This window comes from Onychostruthus taczanowskii, unplaced genomic scaffold, assembly GCF_017590055.1.
Source record: "Onychostruthus taczanowskii isolate IOZ18803 unplaced genomic scaffold, ASM1759005v1 scaffold1, whole genome shotgun sequence".
NCBI classification, from domain to species: domain Eukaryota; kingdom Metazoa; phylum Chordata; class Aves; order Passeriformes; family Passeridae; genus Onychostruthus; species Onychostruthus taczanowskii.
The window spans coordinates 19,343,072-19,354,775 of NW_024496525.1; the positions used below are offsets into that span (position 1 = coordinate 19,343,072).

At 45.7% G+C, this 11,704-nt stretch overlaps 1 protein-coding gene across 1 annotated transcript; it reads left to right on the top strand.

Annotated features, from left to right (window-relative positions):
- The first annotated feature begins 83 nt into the window (after window positions 1-83).
- On the top strand, window positions 84-6,447 carry AHSA1 (activator of HSP90 ATPase activity 1). Its single transcript, XM_041406005.1, has 9 exons — window positions 84-336; window positions 633-823; window positions 1,007-1,089; window positions 1,741-1,858; window positions 3,457-3,545; window positions 3,893-4,027; window positions 4,768-4,869; window positions 5,409-5,460; window positions 5,864-6,447. Exons 1-9 carry the CDS (start codon window positions 257-259, stop codon window positions 6,034-6,036), a joined length of 1,023 nt encoding a protein of 340 aa, XP_041261939.1. The 5' UTR covers window positions 84-256; the 3' UTR covers window positions 6,037-6,447.
- Window positions 6,448-11,704: the final 5,257 nt, after the last annotated feature.

An 11,704-nucleotide genomic window follows, 5' to 3' on the forward strand; every position in this document is an offset into this window, starting at 1 on the left:
GAGGCTTTGGGAATTGTGGGCTGACCCCGGGAGCTGTGGGCCGGCGGGGACGGGACGGGACGGGACGGGAGCACCAGCCGCAGCCCCAAGCTGCCTGCAGCACGGCGGAACCAACTAGCCGGGCGGAACCAATAAGCCGGGGTCGCGCGGCGGGGGCGTGCCGGAAGGGCCCGCGCCGGGCGGAAGGCGGGAGGCGGCGCGGCGGTTCTAGCAGCTTCCACGGGCGCTCGGAGCGGAGGCGGCAATCCCGGTCCCGATGGCCAAGTGGGGGGAGGGAGACCCGCGCTGGATCGTGGAGCAGCGGGCCGACGCCACCAACGTCAACAACTGGCACTGGTGAGCGGGGCGGCGGCTGCCAGAGCCGCCCGGGAGGCCCCGGCGCGGAGGGGCGGGCACGGGGGCCGCTGATCGCGGAGTGCGGCTGCTGAGGCGGGGGTGCCTGCGCTGATCCTCCGGGGGTGCCCGAGCCGAGGTGTGCCGGGGGAATGGCTGGAGGTGGCCTGGGGAAGAAATCTGTGTGTGTTTGTGTTGAAGCGGGGCAGGGAGACGAGACTGGGGAGCACTGGATAGTCCCAGTGTGCACTGTCAGCGTGCCTTGTCCCGGATTGTCACCCTGCTCGGTTTTCCTGCAGGACAGAGAGGGATGCCTCCAACTGGTCCACGGAGCGGCTGAAAGCTCTCCTCCTGCCTGTCAGGGTGGAGGGTGAGGAAGGGACGTGCGAGGTGACAGAAGTGAGCAAACTGGACGGAGAGGCCTCTATTAACAACCGCAAAGGGAAACTGATCTTCTTCTACGAGTGGGCTATCAAGCTGGCGTGGACTGGTGAGTGATATGCACCCCTCCTGTTTCAAGGTCAGATTAATGTAAAATATCAAAGGCAAGGATACACATTTCATTTGGGAAATAATAATAAAGGGAAGTGTCGTATTTTGACACAACACAAGTTTGCTTTGACAACAACCAGAGTAAGAACGGTTGATCTGAACAATATAATTTTAATTGCAGGCACCTCAAAGACAGGAGTGAAGTACAAAGGTTATGTGGAGATTCCTAATCTCTCAGATGAGAACGACATCGATGAAGTTGAGGTAAGCAAAGCTGGATGTATGGAGTATTCTAACAGGAATACACACAGCATTAATATTTCCTTTCCTGTTACCTTTCTTAGAACATCTGTGTAGAATTTTTTACTGTTAGAGACTGCTTAAGTTAACAGAATCAAAAAACGGTTTGGGTTGAGAAGGTCATCTATTGCCAACCTCCCAGCCATGAGCAGGGACATCTGGCACTAGAGCAGGTTACTCAGAGCTCCATCCAGCCTGGCCTTGCACACCTCCAGGGAGGGAGCATCCACAGATTCTATGGGCAACCTGTTCCAGTGCCTCACACCCTTAGAGTAAAGAATTTCCTTCTAATTTTTAATTTAAATCTACCCTCTTTCAACTTCAAACCGTTGTCTTTCATTCTGTCACTACACTCCCAGAGAAAGAGTCGCTCCCCCATCATGTTGTATCTTTATCAAATTAATTCCTGTGCTCTAGATGGAAAGGGCTCTGTAGCTCAAGGAGGCATTTAGGCACACACACACAGTACTGTAGGCTGAGAGAGGTGAAGTGAAAGATGAATGAAACTGCAGGGCTGTTTGTGAAAGTTTAGCCAAAGTCTGTGATGTTGAATTGAGTAATAAAAGAACTGTGTACGTTTGTCCTTGTTAATCAGTGCTTGTATTTATTGTTCAGATCCTTGTCAGCCTTGCTAAAGATGAGCCTGACACTAACTTGAAGACCCTGATGAAGCAAGAGGGTGGAAAGAAAATTAGAGATGCAATGAAAACTTACATCAGCACTCTGAAAACGGGTATGTAACTGAGAGGGAGAAGTGTTATGGGAACCCATATGGGCTAATTCTAAAGGAGAGATGGGAGTAAAGCAAAGAGTTGTTCTCTCCATCTCAACAGAAAGGTGTCACAGCAATTACAGTAACTTTGTGAAGAAGCATTTCTGACTCTAGACAGCATAGCACAGCCCAGAAAGGTTGGTTTTGGTGGTAATGCAGTAATAAACAGTATCTTTGAATTTATGTTTCAAAACTGAGAATGCCCTTCATATCCTGAAGCTATGGAGAAAATGAAAGCCAGTAAAGCGTGTTGGTTACCCCAGTGACATTGTCACTGCCTGTGGCACAATCTGGCCTTCAGTTGGCTTACTCCCTTGGAAAGTAATATCTTCTCCAGTTTGTCATTTGTTTTTGGGGTTTTTTTCCCCTCTTGCCACACTGGTAAAGACATCTAGTGTTATTTGGATTTTAGAATAACTGATGTCTGGAAATTGCTCTGCAGGTATTGTTGGTGTCTTTTAATGAGCTGTCTCAGCATCTGGATCCTTTTTTTTTTTTTTTTAAAGTTAAATCTGAGTCCAGCAGTTGGAGTTAAATCAATGAGCTTTGGTTGAGTTTGGCTTTCCTCTCAAATACAGGCTGGGAATGCTACAGTTCCTTTTTATACCCATTTAGCTATATTACATTACATGTCCTAGATATGCTGGGTACAAACTACCACTGATTGCTGGTTTTCCAGGATTAAATTTCGGTACTCTTGGGGTTTTTTTCAGGCACTGTAGTGTTCAGGCTGGGAGATGCAGTCACCCAGTGAAAGATAAGAGTGCTGATCAGAAAAATCTGTGTGATCTTGTGGGCTGCAATAAATGAGAATAAGTGGGAACCAACTATTGCAGGATACAGGTTTATGCACATATGATAACATTCTGCTTTCTAATGGAATTTTGCTACTTTGAACAGATGAAGAGCAAGAAAAAGGAGCAAAATGTTGTGTAATTGGTAAAAGCAGAAGTGACTGAGCAGGAGAAAAAGCAAATGTAATTCTGAATGAGGCTGAAGGCTCTGATGGAGTTAGAAAAGTGTTAGTGCTGCTGGACAGGGTGCTGGTGTATGGATAGTCCTGGCATCTTGTGTCAACAAAGATAAATCAAAGAGGGAGTTGGAAGTTACTGTTGTTTACTGCAGTGATACAAGAAATGGAAAAGCTTGGTTTGGTGTGTCTAGGCCAGCAAGGCAAAAGTTTTTGAGGTGTGATGTGACTGAAATTTATATTAGAGAGTGAGAGAGGAACAAAGCTACGTAAGTCGAAGGCTAACCAACCTTAATGTGAGAGCAGCGTGTGGAAGATGCAACGTCTAGGCTGTGAAGAGGAGCTCAGTTCCTAATGGTTAGTGTAGGCAGGTGCTGACAGGCCTTTGGTGGAGAGCAGTGAGGGAAAGAATTAATTGCTTGTAAGAAGAGGTCTGTTTACTTTTTCTAAACACTTGTTTAAAGTCATGGATGCCGGCCAAGAGCAAGGGGGAAACCAGGAAGCCCGTTTTGATTGTGCATTTCAAAGTACAGTCAGAAGGTTTACTTGATCTTCTATCGGTTTCATGGGCATATTCCTGTCTTTCCAGAATTCACCCAGGGCATGATTTTGCCCACAGTGAACGGTGAACATATGGAAACAGCACCTCAGGTGGCTCCTAAAGCAGAAGACCGCAAGGTAAACAAAACTGCAGACATGCTTTGTTATCAGTGAAGAAAGGTGCGCTGTATTAGATTCTGGGGCTTACAGGAGCAACCTGTGTTGTGTATAGGACACATACATTCAGGAACTGGCAATCTGTGGAATAGATGTGACTGTTTCCATTGGCAGCACGTGCTGTTTCTGCCAAGCAAAGTGATAAATCTGCTTTTTACATTTAAGTATGGTTGTATCTTATTGCATCTTTACTAAGAGACTTGGTTTTTCTCCTTGCATATGTGAACCATTTGTTGATTTTGTTTTGGTTTGGGTTTTTTTTGGTGAAAAAAACCTGTATGTGTTTGTTTTCTGTGTTGTTTTGTTAGACGGCTGCCAGGAGCAGTACTGCCACACCACAGTCCAAATCCATAGGAGTCAAGATCCCTACCTGTAAGATCAGTTTGAAGGACACCTTCTTAACATCTCCTGAGGAGCTCTACCGGGTATTTGTTACTCAGGAGGTAATGCCTGGCTTCTTCTGAGAGTTGTTCTTTGCATATAGAGGCTCTTTCTAAGGTTTTTAAGAAGTTCTGTTGGACACCCACAATCCACGAGAATGGAATCAGAAAGCTGTTCTGAGAGTAGTTGCTGAAAGCTTGTGTGCCTCTTTCCACACAGCTGACAAGAGGAGATTAGTGCCAACCAGAAGCAAGTTCCAGACTGCTGTCAGCATTGTCTGTAGGTGTATCCCTTAGTGCATGTGGCCAGATCACCTGGGATTTACAGTTGTGTGCTTCTGCTTTGTTTTTTCCTTTTAAGGTTAGGTGGTATCAAAATCATGCTTGGGAATAGCTTCCACTTTTCCGCATGCTGTTACATTAGGAGGAGAGAGGAGCATTGTATTATTATTTAAACATAGTCTTAGTCTTTTGTTCTTCCTATTTTGATAAGAAAAATGAAAAAGCAAATAATATTTTTTTCTTAGAATTAGGTTTTATTAAGAAATCAAAGTAAATCACTGTGTGACTCAAAACACTGCATAGCACTATGCTGGAGGTTCTTTTCCTTGGGCAGGTGAAATGGTGCTGTAGTAGCTAAAAACTTGCTTTTCTGGCCAGGGGTTTTGTCTTCTGTGGAAGACCTTACACTATTGACCTACCTCCTCTTCAAGAACTTTTGTATCTGGGTGGGAGGCATTAGGCAATGAGTTTGCAGGAAAGTCATGTCAAGTAATACAAATCTGCTCCTGAATTCTTTTCAGATGGTCCAAGCTTTCACCCACGCACAAGCCACCTTGGAGGCCGATAAAGGGGGCAAGTTTCAGTTGCTGGATGGCAGTGTCACAGGAGAGTTTGTTGACCTAGTAAGTACTAACCAGTTCAGGTGTATCTTGCTCAGAGGCAGTGCTGTTATCAGGCTGTAACTTTTTATCATTCTGTTACAATGCTTTTGTTAGCTAACTGTGGGGTTCCACCTGGTGCTCAATAGTTACCTATAATTTGTCTGACTATTGAAGCATTCCTAGTAGTATGGATTAATGCCTGGCACTTCAGTCTGGGGAGAAAACATGACTTCCAGTTGTAGATCTCCCCTGTCTTTTAGTGATTTTACTTGTCAGGGATTGGAGGAGTGTTAAAGATAGTAACTGACCCTCCTTCTCTTTGGCTCCATTGCCACTAAAGTCTTCTGGATAGTCAGGGACTCTGTCTCAGTGTTTGAGGCTACATACCTTTCTGGAAGGGGATTGAAAATAAAATGACACTTAAAATCTGTTTCCTTCTGTCTGTGTGTTTCACAAGGGATCTCTAAGGCTTCATTCATATCAACACAATTCTAGATGTTTTCTGTTGGACTGTAGGATTTACAAAAAGTTACTACTCAATCTTTGTCTTCCTTTTCAAGGTTCCTGAGAAGCAACTCGTTATGAAATGGAGATTTAAATCTTGGCCAGCTGGTAAGTAGTCCAGAAATGGATTTGCCTGTCTTTGAAGGATACCATCCCCATTTGCCACACTTAATTGTGGCTCCTGATCAGGGAGCACAGGATGTTCTGGGAGCTGCTCCAGTGTTATTCCAGTTTCCTGTCCCACATTATCATGTGTGCATCTTCAGCCACTGTGTAGAGCAGTGACCAGGTAGGAAGGATGAAGTCGCTGCTTGTGCAGCTGTAGCTGCAACTGCTTCAAACCGCAGGGAGAGGGAGCCCTCTTCTCGCTGTATTTCTAGGGAAGGCCTACAGCTGCCATAAGTAGATTCTCCTGGAAGGACCTCGAAGAGTCTTAAGTGGTGCCCTGTGAAAGGAGGAGCTGTATGTGCTGTGCTACACACTGCTGACCGATCTGCTTTGGTTCCTCTAGGGCACTTTGCAACCATCACCTTGAACTTCAATGACAAAGGTGGCGAGACGGAGGTGTGCTTGGAAGGTAAGGGCGTTCCTGCCAGTGAGGAAGAAAGAACAAAGCAAGGCTGGCAGCGCTACTACTTTGAGGGCATTAAACAGACATTTGGCTATGGTGCCCGCTTGTTTTAATACCGGTTGCTGGGAGGCTCTGTCTGAAGACTCTGCCACATGGACTGATAAAATTCTCGCCTGTTCCTTTCTAATCTTGGCCCTGCCGCTGAGTAAAGTGGGATGACAGGTGATGAAGAAGGCCATGGAGCAGCACCACTTTCAGTCCCTCACTGCTTTGTGCATGTCTTGTGCTGCAGGGGATTCTCTTACATGTACATACTTCTATTGCTAAATAAACCTAACTTAAAAAAACCCTGTGGAATTCGTGTCCTCGGATTGGCTTGAGTTCAAAGGGTTGGGCGATAGGCTGAGGGAGGGATCTGTCTGGAAAAACACCGATCGATGAGGATTGCTGATGCCAATGTGATTTACTCCTCACTTCTGGGGGAGTACAGAGCATGAGCTTGATGCAGTTTTTAGTCTGAGCAGCTGCTCATTTTCCCTCTGCTTTTGATCTGCCGGTAGTAAATGTTTCAAACCCTTCCCATTTTTGAAGGGATTTGTGATCCTGTTCAAGCTGTTCCTCTCCTTTGCGTATCCCCTTCAACACGGTCATTTCTTACACTTCCACTAGTCTGCTCTACAAGAATGACAATCATGCAAACCAGTGCTAGGGAAACTCCCAACTACAGAATGGCTCTAGAAGGTTGCGGGGCCTAGGGCCAGCTCTCTCCAAGAGCTTCAGGCCAAAGCAAACTTTTTTTCAGAAATAAATCCCACCTCCACTTAGGATCTACAGGATGCAGTACTTTTTGCTCATCATACTTCAGCTGTTGCTTTAAATGGTGAGAGAGGAAAAAAAAAAGCTTGTTCTCACCTGTTAATACATTAGTTCCTGGAGCTGTCTTCAAAAGCAATGAACTTGTTTATAGGAGGGGTGAAAATCTGACCAGAAGTGTCAACCTGCTTAACCGCAAGGGTGAGAGAAGTGCTTGGTTTTGGAGGCATGAGTTTCTCTTGTATACTGTTTTTTTTTCCTAGTGTTTCCTGCAGAGCTCCTCTAGTAAGCTAGAAGAGAGTAATGTTACTGGGTGAAATTTACTGGTTTGGGGATTTTTTGGTTTTTTAAATTTTTTTTTTTAAATCTGAATTGTATGTGATAACTGTTCCCTTCAAGAGAGGAGACAAGAAAAAAACTTTAGTGGCATTTTTATAAGAAACCCTGAATGTAGTCATTGGAGTCTCCTTTTAAACTATAAAGACCATTCTGCCTGTTCTCACTACTCCAAAGTGCTGAAGTATGAAAAAATTATGATAAAAGTGTGTACAAAGAGACATCAAGAATGCAGCACGGAACTAAATTCTGTAGTGTACTCATCCCTGACCTGACCTGTGAGAACAAAGGAAGTTGTACAGAGGCAGCTGCAGATATGGTAGAGCTTCCCTAAAGCACTGGATGGCTGGGAAAATGGATGCAGGTGTTTTGCCAGGATTTTTGTGCACAGGTGAACTGTATGCACCCGGTAGGCTGCAGGGCAGCAGGTAACATGATGGAGCACACTGATCTCACTGTATGCTTGGGCTTCTCTTTGGGAAATCTGGGCAGCAACGTGGGAAACCTTAAACAGCAGGGCTAGCAAGTGAGTTCACAGCCAAAAATTTGGTAAAAGAAGAGCAAAGTTATGTAAAAACTAAAAAAAATGAGCTTGTTCTAAGTCAGCTGGAGACAAAGGTGACAGCTGAGTTGCGATGTCTTTGCTGTGCTTCGGCAGCTGTGCTGCGGTAGCAGTGTTCGCCTGCTGCAGCCTCTGCTGCCACAGCTGGGCCAGAAGGCAGGCCCTGCTAATCACCTGCTGCTGGAAGGTTAGGAAGTGGGACAGGAAGGCAACTGAAGTGGAATTTTAATTGCCTTCCTTTCATCACAAGCAGGGTTTACTTCAGGCATCCTGCTGCTACTCTAATAGGGCACGCTTTGGCCTCGGCCAGCAACCCGCATGCACGGAGCTCATGGACTCAGGGCTTTGCTCGGAGGCCATTGGAGCGCTCTTCCAGCAAAAGTGACTACCCTGAGTTGCGCTGGTGCTTCCCCAGCTGGCTTCCTGCCCTGCAGGCTGGAAATCACCATCCCCACAGCAGCAGAACAGCCTGTGTAATGTAGCCATGCCTTGGCTGCCGTTCACACGTGAATCTCTTGGACTAACCCAGCAGTGAAGCAAAGCTTGTGCTAAAAGGCCAGGCTGTGCACTCAGGCAAAGTGTGCCAGGCTGTGTCAGCTCTAACGGGGCACAGCAATGGTAATTAAGGCCTTACACCACTTCAGACATTTACTTGGTTAAGGAGATCTGAGCCTTTTAAGTCATGCTAGAGAAGGTCGCTGCACTACATCTGCCTACTGGCAGCAGACACACACTCCTGCAGCTACAGCTGACCTCCAGTGCAGCTATGCCATGCTAATGAGAAATCCCAGACCTCTGCTTTACTTGGAAGTATTGGAAAACAGTCACAGTTTAGTAGTCCTTCAGCTATTTGGGGTAGAGAGGGATGTATAAAATTAGGGAAAAAAGCAGGGTTCAGTATACTCTGACCCAAAGGCTCTTCAAGAATTTGACAGGGGGTGAGAGGAAAGCCCTGTAAATTAAAGAAAACAAAGGTTAAAAAAGCAGAAAACAGAAGTGTATTTTTCAGGGATGGAAGTCAGAGGTGGATCCTCACTGACTATGCTGTTATGAGGCACATGGAGATGAGTAAGAAGCAACCATCAAACAATAAACCAAAAGGAGTCTTTGAACTTTTTTAAGACTGTAGGCAATGCTCCATAGAATAGTTTTATTAGTACATAAGGGAAGGCCTAATGAACCTGTAATGAATCCAGTACATTTTGGTATAAAAGATAATATACTTGGTAACTTAAAAGTAAAAAAAAAAAAAAACAAAAAAACAAAAAAAAAACAAAAACAAACAAACAACAAAACAAAAAAATCCATTACCACTGGTGCTGTAAAAGACAAGTTTAGGAGACAATTCTAGAATCAAAAATTATCTTGACCAAGTGAAAAAGTGAGGTGAGCAGGACTACGGCTGAAAACCTTCAGTGTGCTGGAGTTTGGTTTTCCCTAGTCTTCTGCTCCAGAGGTGTGCCACCAGCACAGAAGAACAATGCAGCCACACAGTGAGGTGTGTCCCTTCTCAGGCCAGAACAGGAGTGTCCGAAAGGTTTGTTTCTTCTCTAGAACTACAGCTTTAACTCAAGATCCACAGACCACAACCACATCTTGCTATTTCCTAGGTTAATACCAGGCTTTGCAGTCCAGGCCTGCTGCACAGGCTTCGGCTAAACTCTCCTGGCATTATCACTCTCTTTTCTCCTTCCAGAGGAGATCCTTCTGGGCCCAGCTGGACTTTTTGTGTGCTTTCTAAGAAGCAGATTCTTGGAGCTGGAGCCCTGAAAAAAAATCAGGCAATGGGATTTCTGTTGCTGTAAACATGTTCCTACAAAATCTCATGTTCATCCCTGAGAGATGGGCTTTACTCACCCCACCTGTGTCCCAGCAAAATCTGGGCATGGCTCCTTCTGTGTGCAGAAAAACACCACTGCAGGCTGGATGCCAGGGGACTGACTGGTCCAGCTCAGCTCCAGTCCAGGCTGGCAGATTGAGACAACTCAACAGCAACCAGTCAGGAAGTTTTGTGCTCAAAGCAGCAGGCAAAAGTGCAGTTTAAGACTGTCACAGACTCACTGTATGATTTCAGGTGACATCTCCAGGTCTCCAGCACCTGCAGAATTAGGGCAGGAATCCTTCCTGCTTCCAACCTCTGGCTGTGGGATTTCTATATCCCAGGAGTTTCACAGCAGGGTCCATCATCCAACACAGCAAGGACCTTGCTGCAGAGGATAAAAGCACATTAGGCATGTTATACACATAGCAGTAACTGCTGACTGCTCCTCCAGGGAAAGAGTGATTTTGTCTGAGCAGAGTGGAGCTCAGCCTGCTCCCCCTGGCTTGGGCTCCACGCAACAATGCTTTTGATGTTGCAGAACGCCAGCAGGAAGCCCCTAGCATCCTTCACCGAGAGGAGTCACCTGCTCCCCCAGGCAGGGGCCAGCAAAGGTGCCAGGCCGCTGTGAAGCAGAGTCCCATGCTAGAGTAGCAGATAAACCCTTGACAGATGTGCAGCCAGCACAAAGCAAAAGCAGCAAGAGAGGAGCAGAAACAGCTGGAAATAGCAAGAACTTGGAAGTGTTTATGATTTACACACAAAATTAACAGCAACAAAAAGTTGTGATCCCTGGAAAGCTTCGCCAACTCCCCCGCTATAATTAGCTGGTGGCTCTGGAGGTGGCTTGCCAAACCAGTTTTTTAGCTGGGATGATGGTGGGGTTTTTGCCCCTGCTGTGGTGTGCTGGACCATCAGCCAGTACCCAGCTCTGGCCAGGCTGACCATGGAATAAAACCCAAGGTCAGGGCTGGGGCACAGGCAATGTGTTTGCTTCTCAGCACTGGCCCTGAAGGTCTTCTTGTAGGAGGCTTCCTCCCCTGTAAGCAGAACTTCACATATCCCATGGGCTCCAGATAGTCTTTCTTACCTTTTGCAGCCAGACAACTTGAAATGCAAATGTTAAAGGAAGGAAGCAAAGCCACCAGGGCCCCAAGTGGGGCTGGGAACCCAAGACATACAGTGTTAAACATAGGATCATCCCTCTCAACCAAAATAAATAGCAACACATGCTTCAGTCACAACTGAATGACATCAGCATGACATATACATACATAAAGTGCTTTATTGCAGCATCAGATTAAAGAACTCTTCTCTGTGAAATTTTGTAGAAATAAAAGACATTTTATATATATATTATATATATAAAAACCCAATAAACTTAAGGAGTGAAAGCTTAGAGATTCATCACTTAAATAGCAGTGGGCTGGACAGAATCTTTGACGGGATATAAAAATAAACACTTGCTTAATGTCTACTTTTCTCATGGTGTTCTGCAAAGCCTCACGATGTGTAAGGTGCTTGTTTGAGGAACAACAGTGCTTGCTTCTCATACTCCAGTTTGTGCCTGTATTGTCCAAACCACAGAGGCAGCAAAGCAGAACAGCTACTTGGCTCTCAACTAGTTTGTGTGGGGATGTCAGGGAATGGGGGATCATCAATGCAAGAATTCTTTTTAACTTGCCCTTGGATGGAACTCCAGTTCTTACAGAAAATACAAGTTTTTTTTCTGGGGGTTAGACTGGTTGACATAGCTAGAGTAAAGAGGAGGGTAAAAGTCCTGGGTAACACTCTCACTGTAAGAGCACTTTCTAGGAGAGCAGCCAGTCTAACAGAAAAACTGGCTGAGCTTTTGCAAGTCTTCTTCAAGAAAGACTGTTTGTAAAAGTCCTGCTTCCATGCTTGGGTCCAATACTGAACACTAGGCACGTTCAACCGGAGGTTCTTTAAAGAAGTCTGCACTGATGGTAAATAAACTCCACTGAGAGTTTGATGAAGGTAATGATGGCATACAGTATGCCAGTGGAAATATGCTCAGCTGAATGACTGCAGTTCACAAGCTCATCCTTCCATGGCTTCAGACGCTCACGGCTTCATTTGCATCCATGTCTCTTGCTGAGGCTCCCTGGTTCCCAGAACCAAGCCACCAGATCACTGTGACCACCTCTGTATGACCTACTTCTTTGCCAGAAACTAGCGAGTGAATGACCATCTGGGCCAGAGAACATGCAGGGATCATGAAAATGTTCCA